This window comes from Carassius auratus, chromosome 45 (assembly GCF_003368295.1).
Source record: "Carassius auratus strain Wakin chromosome 45, ASM336829v1, whole genome shotgun sequence".
NCBI classification, from domain to species: Eukaryota; Metazoa; Chordata; class Actinopteri; order Cypriniformes; family Cyprinidae; genus Carassius; species Carassius auratus.
Window position 1 is genome coordinate 16,298,073 of NC_039287.1, and position 10,981 is coordinate 16,309,053.

General features: G+C 35.5%; 1 protein-coding gene across 3 annotated transcripts in view; it reads right to left on the reverse strand.

The window, feature by feature from the left end:
• Nucleotides 1-5,808, reverse strand: part of LOC113063426 (T-lymphoma invasion and metastasis-inducing protein 2-like) — a 37,770-nt gene extending 31,962 nt beyond the window's left edge. For all 3 annotated transcript variants that reach the window (XM_026233810.1, XM_026233809.1, XM_026233811.1), the window contains exon 1: nt 5,669-5,808. In XM_026233810.1, the coding sequence (XP_026089595.1) occupies nt 5,669-5,713 (45 nt within the window). In that variant the 5' untranslated portion in view covers nt 5,714-5,808. The remainder of the gene's footprint in view (nt 1-5,668) is intronic.
• Between the last annotated feature and the right edge of the window lie 5,173 nt (nt 5,809-10,981).

The following is a 10,981-nucleotide window of genomic DNA, read 5'->3' on the forward strand; positions in this document are numbered from 1 at the left end:
CTGACCAGTAAGTTAAATATCCTTCCCATCAACAAAATAAATGTTGCCTGACAAGAAAACACTATATTAATTATACCTTCAGTACAGCATCTTCAACAAAAGTGAGCTGCAGTGGGGAAAAGTGCATTTACTTATACATTTCTTACATATAAATGTTCAATTCAAAGTATAGTATTTACGTTTCTTGAAATAACTCATCCTAACAGCTGTTAAACTTCATGTACTTCATAGAGCAAGTGTGCATGCATGCAATTAAACAAAACCTCTAAGAGAATTATTACTTACTATAATATTCAGCAAAATTTTTGTTGGGCGTCAAATGTAATTTTACATTAAATCACATTTAACTGTAACTGTATTGGGATTATAACAAAGACTCCACTACATTTATGAATAAAAAACTAACAAGCTGTAAAGCATTAAAGAAGCTTTTTTTTTCACCAACTCTAACCTGCATTGCTTTTACTTATCATTAATTATTTATTCATTTGATCTGCTTCTATAAGCTAAACAGTTCTTGTTTGTTTTGTTTTGATCATGTAAACTATTGTATAATGTATATTTAAATTTCATTTATATGCAAACAGTAATTTTTTTTCAACTATACTTGCAAGTGATATAATATTAATAAATAAAAGGTGACTTAAGTGTACTTAAAGAGGTTATGCTTTCATAGTTGTTTTTTAAGACACTTAAGTACACTTTTAAAAAAAGCACTTTGTAATAATACCATATCAAATAAAATACTTAATAAAACAATTTAAATAATTATAAATTAATAATATTTTTATATGCTTTAAAGAAGTACACTTATTTTAAGGTACTGACTAACATTCAAAACCACATGTTCAGTACTTTTCATTATAAATTCTACTGTGTTATTCTATATTTAATTTATTAAAGGTAATATGTGACCCTAGACCACAAAACCAGTCATAAGGGTAATTTTTTTGATTTATTGAGATTCCATTGATGTATGGTTTGTTAGGATAGGACAATATTTGGCCGAGAAACAACTATTTGAACATCTGGAATCTGAGGGTGCAAAAAAATCACAATATTTAGAAAATCGCCATTAAAACTGTCTTCTTAACAATGCATATTACTAATCAAAAATTAAGTTTTAATATATTTACAATAGGACATTTACAAAATGGAACATGATCTTTTACTAATATCCTAATGATTTTTGGCAAATATAACCCATCGACTTAAAGGCCGTGTTGCAGGGTTAATTTTTCTACAAATTTGGCAATTTGCTTGTTGGTAATAAACATTTAAACTGTTATCCATTGAATTTTATGTTGTTGGGTATCACAAAACGGAATATAATATGAAAAAGTAGGTACTATCTTACAGCGGTTTGCAATGATTCTCCTTTCCCCCACAATGCATTGCATTACGTCACATTGGGGAGAGAATTTACCAAAGCCCGCCTTGAGAGCATTGAGAATGACGAGAGAGACGAGAAAGTAGACGAGAGTATTCAGATTATAGTTAAACAGATAAATACATAGATATAGATAGATAGATAGATAGATAGATACAGAAAGACAGACAAATGGATAGATAGACAGACAGATAGATATCGACCAACAGCGACCAAAACTCACTAACTTACAGCACAAGCTTTTCAGCGCAGTTTCCATGGGACAGCACACACACAAGCACCTGCCAAACACAGCGACACATACGCGGCTATGTTTTCAACAACATTTTCACCGGAGGAAGAGATAAACGCTTAGAAACGTCTATATAGCTAGCATGATGCCTTTTATTTCTAGATGACAAAGTTTATCAGTACTATGACACTATGACAAAGGTTACCGATACTTATCTGAACTAACGTCATGATCACTGCCACTAGATATAAAGAAAACCTTGATTTTTCACTCTGTGCTATTCAATGCCAGTAAAAAATAAATAAATGTGTCATTATTTTGCACTGCTGCTTGTAGACTAGCTCCAGTGCTTGCTGCGATGCTAAATGATAGCAACTCACCAGGACACTTCACCAACCCTCCACTCATTCTCCTCGGACCATGCATTTAATTGGCTTTGACGGCCATCAGTTCTTGCCAATTCCTCATTTACCCTCTCACGTCTGGCAGGTTCGAAATTATATGGCTGCGGGTCATCATACATGTTGGCTCTTGCCATCTCTTCCTCATCCCAGTCAGTCGCCATAGTTCTGAATACTAGACTGAGGCTACCTTTCCTCCACTTCTCCCCAACGTTACATCATCACAGAATTGTGTAAAAAAAAAAAAAAAAAGTAAAAATCTGGTATTTAAGACCATTTTTGAGACATTTTGAAAATGACATACATATCTTGATTGATTTATGTACCCATTAATCGACAGTGGTGGTTAACCTGCCACATGGACTTTAAGACTGCTTTTGTGGTCCAGGGTCACAAATATTTAAATGTACTAAACTGCAACTAAAGTTCAGCTAATTGCATTTAAATTGAAACTACACTACATCTTGATTTTATTTTAAATTTTTATTCAATGAATTATCCAAAAACATTTAGTTTTAGTAATTCATTTAAAGTACTCGAGCATGCTAAAAAGTACCTATTTTTCACAAGCTAAAAAAAAAAGACTTAAAATATAAACTAATAAGGTCTGTGCTGTTAAATCTATAAAACAATGACCACCCCAGCATCCTTGTGATCATTGTGATATGACCTTTGTGCAGCTGAGAGCTCCCAATGCTTCATTAGTATTCCAGCGGAAAGGTGACGTGAACTCTGAAGCTCAAAAGGTCACCAGAGAATGCCACAGTATTACAAACAAACAAGAGCTTTCTCATTTTACCTCATTTTAGAGGAGTACTTTGTTAGAAATCTAACAAATGTACACATTATAAAGTGATGATGCTTATATGATGCTAGTAGGATTATTCCTGACCCATCAAGTGCTCTGTGTTAATCGGGACAGGTGTAACCAACTGAAGCTCAGTTCTGAAGAGGATTTTATACAGAGTTGTATACAGCAGGGAAGCGATATTAAATGCTAATAAAAATGCTGGACAAGAGAAACTTTGGACGGAGATCAGATGCACAGAGACATTACAAGCCCAAATGACCCCTGGACAGAATTCAACCTAAGAAATGTTAGACCAAACTCAGCATGACGATTCTACACCGCAGCTCCATGTGCTTACAATTAACGAACAATTATCAGCTGCATTAGCATCACTGAATAAACTTGGCACGCAGACGCCCACACACCCAGATGTCCAGGTGCAGTTACCTGGCTCTTACAATCAGTTGAAATCAAACAACAAAGCTACTTTGTCACAATCAAGAGATGGAGTCGAACTGCTGGTCAGCAGTAAATTTAGTGTGTAGTGTGTATGCATGAGGCTTCTGTGCCAAAAGGGGAAATAAGAATGCATCTCGATCAGTTACCAGAACCAATGATGTCATACTTGGATTAATGTGAATGCACGAATGTGGGAATGCGATTTGAAGTCAGAAGTTTGAGTTCTCTGTAGAAACTTTTGACTGGAATGCCTTCTCAAGTCAATTTCGGACTCTGAAACTTACAGGAACCACAACAATTAATATAAGAGCAACTAGTGATATATTGTTAATAGCACTTCTGTTTGTCTGTGTCTCACTAAACTCACACAGTACTATCCAACCTGTGGATGTGATACCGCTTTTTATGTTTTTATCAACCTTTTATTGCTAACACTGGACCTGTCCGTCTTGGTTTTCTGACCTGTGTACTGGAACACGGTCAACTCGGATGTGATGTCACTCCCAACTCCGCCATACGACTTCTGAGGTAAATGGAACTCAGCATAAAATGACATTTGACACCCAAAATCTGCATGATATGACATTTTACAACCTGAACGTAATTATGACATCAAGACAGTTGTATTATGCAGAATTCTATACTGTATTTTAACACTGTAGCCTATGGTCACACTTTGGTTCTATGGAACAGGCTTTTTTATTTTTGGTTCTAAGGAACGGGGTTTGTAACAGTATAAGTTTGAATAAATGATGATGGATTTTCATTATTGGGTGAAATATTCCCTTAAATTATCTAGAGTCACTTTAATGACTGAAAAAGTTTTTTACTCCCTTTTTCATCATTTTAACCTTTAGGTCTGAAAACAACGAAAGCCTGCTTAGAATAGTTCACCCAGAATGGTGCCATCTATTTACTCACCCCCTCACATTGTTCCAAACTTGTATGAACTTCATTTCTGTTGAACAGAAAAAAATAAGGTGTTTTGAAGAATGCATGGATTTCCACTGTTTTTTTCCCCCACAATTATGGAAGTCAGCTGCTCCCAGCAACTGTTTGGTCACCAATATTCTTAAAAAATATCTGTTCGACAGAAGAAAGAAAGAAACTCACTATGGTTTGGAACAACTTGAGAGTGAGTAAACGATGACAGAATCTTTATTTTTGGGTGAGCTGTCCCTTTAACCAAACATTTTTAGAAGAGTATGCCAAATATAGTATTTCTGATGCATACTGTCACAGGCAAAACGCCAATTACAGTTTAAAATATATCAGAGTGCACATTCCATTTTGATGTGGCTGTAAAAACTGCAAAAATACAGTTTGGTTGGATGCCAGAGGAGTGTGTGTGTGCTGTGATTATAGGGTAGTGTTTCTAAGACAGAGCCACTTTGGAATAAACCTTCTGCTGCTGCTGAAGACGCTTGTATACTGTTCTGAGATGAGCTTCCTCTACCAAATCCACAGCTTTATTCATAATAGAAGGGTCTACAGCTGATGTTTGGGCCCTATTCATTTCAGCACAATCTGGGAATCCAGCTGGTCTTTGGATGCTCTGTAAGATCCATAACAAACACTATGTAGCGGCGACAACAAAGAAGTGTGCACACACGCACACACACACACACAAACAGCCTGGAGATGGGGGGTGGATAAGACTCTTGAAGACACAATAAAGAACCATCAAGACTCTTCCTGAGCAATATGCGGTGGATTTTACACAGTATATATCATTAATAGGTTTGTCTTATTAACTTAAGGCCCCAAATGCTATTAAAGAACACATGGGTTGAGATTATACTGCTCTGATACTTTAATCTTTATTTTCAAAAGTATATCTTCCAAAACGAGCATCCTTTTGGAAATATTCGGCTGTAGGTGTTTTTTGTGCCATCTTTCTTCAAAATAATTACCACTTGGTATTTCCAATTAAATAAAAATCACTCATTTTTAACTGTTGCTTAAGTTTCCAAATAATTTGGGACCTATGTGTCAGTGATGTGCCATATTCTTACAGTAACAGAGAACAAGAAGAGACACATGAGAAAAATAAGAGCTCAGTGTTGGTTTGTGTCTATAGTAAATACAGTTGCAGAGACGAAGAGATTCTTGGGAAAATGTTTATGCATATATTCTTGTTGGGAGGATGATGCTACTACACTATCCTCGAGCCTGACGCGCGCTGCTTCATAATATTGCATCTATCAGTTAGTTATATGTCTCCTTACAAATGCTGATGGTTTTTTAATGATATAAACAAACTAAAATATAATCTAAATTAGACGAAAATGAATGTAAGGCATACAAACTTCTGTTAAGCTCAACCTTTGACAGGTTTAGTCTCAAATTTCACAGCCTTTACACTGAACTAATATTAAGAAAAGTTATCCACTCACCGCGGCTGAGATGAAGACAACTATTGGGCAATTAGTTATTGTCATTAGACAATATAATCTTTAGACAACAAAATCCTTTAATGTGACATAATCTTCCAGGAGAAGTACATGTCGTTTTCTCCTCGCGCGCAGAACGCCAAATGAATATGATCCAGGAGCCAAAGCGCGCGCGCCCTGAAACCACGCCTCCACCCTTCCCAAACTCTCTCTAAAACAGACAGCTGAGTTGTTGTTCACATTCCTGATGAAGTTTTTCACTAGCTTCAGAGCAGTTCGCGTGAGTAATGTCACTTCACTCACTGTTTCCTTCCACCGTGTCCGAACGATGTTTTTTTTTTTTTTTTTTAATTTGGATAATTTCAATGAATCTAATGAAACGGTTAAAAAAAATCACACTTTTTTCATCGGACTTTACATTTCCGACATTATTAATTGCAAAAAAAAAGTAGTGGAAATATGTTTATGGCTGACAAACATGCAAAAACCAAGAGCTGTTTATTTGACAAGAGACTGAACAGTTTACTAACTTGACTGAACTGAAAAAAGTACAAAAAACAAACAAACAAACAAAAAAATGTTTTAATATAGCTGAATCATCCTAAATATATAATATATCAAAAATAATAAATAATCCTATAAAATATTTCCACCTCGAAAAGTACTTTATGTTAAATCATGCGTAATTATATCTTTAAAGTAACAATTGCAGGTTACCACTTTTTGCAGTGTGTGACCTGTTTTGACACATGAAATTACATTTGTGAGGAAAAAAATATTTAAAAAAGAGATTAAGAAATTGTGTTTTTTTATTACTAATAATAATAATAATAACAATAATGTTATGAACTATTCATGGAAATCAGTCTGACTTCCCATGACATCTGTCACAAACTCAATATTACCAACATGAGCCTGACCAAACCAAGAGCATTTTTAACAGTAAAGCAGCATTTCACACAAAAATGAAATTCCTCTGATCATTTACAGAAGGCCATTGTATGGCCTATAAATGCCTAAAGTAAAACTTGTTTTTTTTTTTCGTAGCTTAAAAGCATCTTATTTTATTATAAAAAAGCAACATCAGTATTCTTCAAAAGTTCTCCCTTTGTATTCAGTGGAAGCAGATGTGTTGAATGTAATTTTGTGATCTATTACTTCACTGTCCTGTGTTCTTAAAGGCGGACCGTCTAGACTCCAGAGACGGGACATTCCGCACATCTGCGTAAACACATATTAAGATATCTAATGTGTTAACAAGAAAGACCTGATTTCAATTTCTACAAGACACGTTGAGCTCTCTCAAACAAATTCCAGACTGTTTTGTCCACAAAAACAACTTTTTTTTTTTTTTACTGTGCATCGTCGGCTTCACAACTTTGCAAATAGTTTACATTCACAGCGAGCATCACATGTTGCATGAAAGACCATATTCACAATGGCATAATGAGGCACTTTAAGAATATTAAGGAAACTGAATTGTTGTCAGGTTTAATGGTCAACAACAAAGTCAAGTGAGTTTTAAACTCGAAAACTAGTTTAATCAGTCACTTTCAAATTCCATTTTTATTCTTTCAGCCAGTCTTTGAAACACATGCATGCAGGATTGTGTAGTATATCCTCATTTATTTTCCACAGGCAGTTTAATTCTCAACCAAACCTCTGACCTCTCGTCTCAGACCTACTCAGACTATTAGGATGCATGTTGTCTATGATCGACTGGGTAAGTCTTTTTCCTGAAATAGTTCATTGTTACTCCCGCCTCTGTATTTTTTTTTTTTTTCATTGAGGTCCCGTCTGTTTAGAGGGTAGTCCTAATTCTCACAGACACACGTGTGTTTTGTGGTAGCCTGCAGCTCTAGAGGTGGGCACTGATCACACAAACATCATTACACCCCATTATTACCCCGGCCTCCCCTCTGGTTTGCCTTCATTGCAGCCTGAGTGTAACATTTCACATCTTGAGGCTCCTTGTTAATGACAACAGCGATCGCTCTCACCACTGAATCATAGCCGAGGGGCCCGAGAGGTAGAGATCTCAAGAGCAGAGAGACACATAATCATATCATGCAATGGAAACAACATCAGAGACCAGAGGGGATTTGAACCGTTCAGCATTACTTTTCATTTCACTCCACCGAGCCAGATAGAAACACATCATGAGCCATATTGACATGGAGGATAAAGGAAGATTGAAGTTTGCACGGTGGGATTTGAAGACAGATTAAAGGAAAAGTTTAATAAAGGTGCCAGAAGGGTGGGAATCAAGATCCAGTTCCTTATTCAGAGCTAGTTCTGTTTTGTTAGTTTTTTTTTTTTTTTTTTTTTTTTTCAGTTCTTCAATGTATGTTTGCTTCCAGAATTGGTATTAAATTTACACTATAGTCGAGTGAATTCTATAATTTCACATCCACACAACATTTTTTTTCAGCAGTAGCAGAAATGCATTATTTATAAAAAAATAAAAAAATAAGAGCCAGTGCCAATGCAAACATTCGTTTGGCATTACAAAACAACTGTCAGAATTTACTAAAAAAAATTTAATAAAAAAAAAATGTACAAAAATTTTTTGTTCCTGTAGCTCAACTGGTAGAGCATTGTGCTAGCAAGCAAGCAAGCGCAAGGTTGGGGGTTCAATTCCCCGGGAACACATGATAGGTAAAAATTGATAGCCTGAATGCACTGTAAGTCGCTTTGGATAAAAGCAACTGCAATGCATAAATTTAATTTAATTTAATTTTTACTGAAGACATGCAGGCATATTTTTTCAGCTGTCCATATTGCATAAGGATTTGTAAGATTTTCCCTTACAGATGCAAAATCTATGGGAGGAGAGTATTTAAATAAAGATTTGTAGTCAGTTTACTGGTATTTGTGGCATTATTTATTGCCCCCCAAAATGAATCAGAATCAGAATCAGAAAGATCTTTATTGCCAAGTGTGTTTACACACACAATGAATTTGTTCTGATGTCAGGAGCTTCCAGTACAGAAAGTACAAAAATAGCGCAGACATATAAAAAGCATGCCATTTTGAGCTTGACACGGCTGTGATAGTTCCTAATTTGTGCTCTTGGTAGACTGTCTTGGTCATTATGAAAATGGTCTGCATCTGTGTTTATTTTGCACATTTGTCTGTAATGTAGATCACCAGCAGAACTTCCCCCTCCCAATGGCGCTTTTGTGTGATTGCGGTCTCACGCACATGTTCCCTTAGTAAATCTAGGCTTTGAACTATTGATTGTGATGAGAAGGACAAAATATAACAAAGGCATTAAATTGATATAAAAAAGTGAAAAGTGTATAATGGAACACACACAGTTGTTATATGGCGTCTCACCCTTAACCATGGAAATCTTCTCATATGATTACAGAGCTTCAACAACAATTCCCTGGAAAACGAACAAACCCGTCATAGGCTTTTATATTTTAGTGAGAATGAGCAATGGATTCTCTTATATGCCATTATGAGTCAAACCAGAAGACTGAGTGGTGAGTTTGCTGCGCTGTGAGTCAGATCTCAGAAGCACATTCCCTCTGAGGAATGCACAGGAACCTCAGCATCTCTCCAAAACCAGGTTTTCTACCTTTAGCAGTCCAATGCAGCAGCCAATGTTACAACCAGAGAATGAAGGAGGAAGAGCATATGCAGAAGTACATTCATGAAGCTCGGGTTTAGTTTGTGGAGCTCGGTTTGAACTGGGCATGTACTGGAACAGTCTCATGATCAGAATTAGATTTACTTTCATTAATACTTTCTAATGTTGCTGTAGAGTTACCAAGTGTGAAAAGAACAGCTATCCAAAAACTTTGAGTCATTTTAGTCATTTTAACAGAGTGTCTGTTTAGATTAAGTGCAAATAGCTTGCCTTGTTAACTTAGGCTGTTTACACTAATGCTGCTATTGTCTGGCTGAGCCGGACATATTTACATATTTTCCAATCCCATTCTTTCCTTTAAATCATATATTACAGAAGCATTTTTAACTGTTTTGTAAACGAGGTAAAATGTTGGATTTGTGCAGAGTTGCTGTATTATATTCTGCAATTTGCCTGAGAATCAATAAAACTGTGAATTACTAAAATTCGTTTCAATTAAATAATAAAATTAATAATTGCATAATATTTGTAAATGATTAAACACTTAATAAGCAGGTCGAAAGCTGAAAAAAAAAAGATGTTCAGTAGCTTAAAAAAAAGATCTTTGCTATTGAAATTTGTATCCAGAATGGTTTTATGAGGGATGGAAACAATGGACCTCACCTATGAATTTAATACAAAATTTTGTATAAATATTCCATGTTTATGTTTTATTACATTTTAAGAAGGTCCTGTTCTGTGGTGGGTATTGCGGAAGAATACACTCACATTCAGCATTATAAACTTGAAGACAGCAGACTATCATTATTCATTGAACTGGCCACGTACTGTATGACCGCTCTGAAGAAATATTGCGTCACGGGACACATGAAATGCTAGTATTCCATTCTCTGTCCAACACAGTTTACACTGAGTGTCTTGCCTTCTGCCTGACCTCTGCTGTGTGTTAAACTGCTGTCTGTCGTGTAAATAGACAGGAACATTGTTATTTTGAGCCCAGGAGACATGAGTTCACCCTCTCTTCACCTCACGAGATACAATAGCGAACACGTTTTCAGGCTGCCCCTTTACACTAGTTTTCAACATAGTTCATTCTAAGTAGCTCGTAATAGTATTAGTGCACCTTAAATCATATAGTGAATTTAAAAATATGCTACAGCTGCTGTTTATACTTTTTCTGGTGGATTTTTGAAGTGTAGCCTACATCTGTATAGAGTCCAAACGTTACAAAATCCCATTCATTTTCTCCGTAGGGAAAATTATAGGAAAATGATTAAGGCATACTTTTGATTTTTCTCTGTTCCTTTCATTGTATACTGTTCTGAACTAAAAATAAAAATAAAATAAAATAATGAAAATAAAAAGCCATGAGATAAGCGGGGATTTGTGCATCAAGCATGTTTGAGCTTCTGTTTACCGTATTGATAAGAAAATGATGAAAGCGTTTTAGTTTTTTTAACTATCCCTTTAAATTATTTTACATGGCCTTTTTTCTCGTCTTTTATGGAAAGCTGAAATTTCTAAAACAAAAATTAGTTCTCAAACATTAAATTGGGTTTAGAAACTGACAACCAATAAATAGTCACATTACTAACATCTAACTAACATCAAGTGATTTTTCACACAGCAAAGTACAAGTGGTTAAATGGACATTTTGGGGTCTTAACATGCCGAGCGCTCCAATTTCTCAAATACATATGCAAATAGGCAACACAACA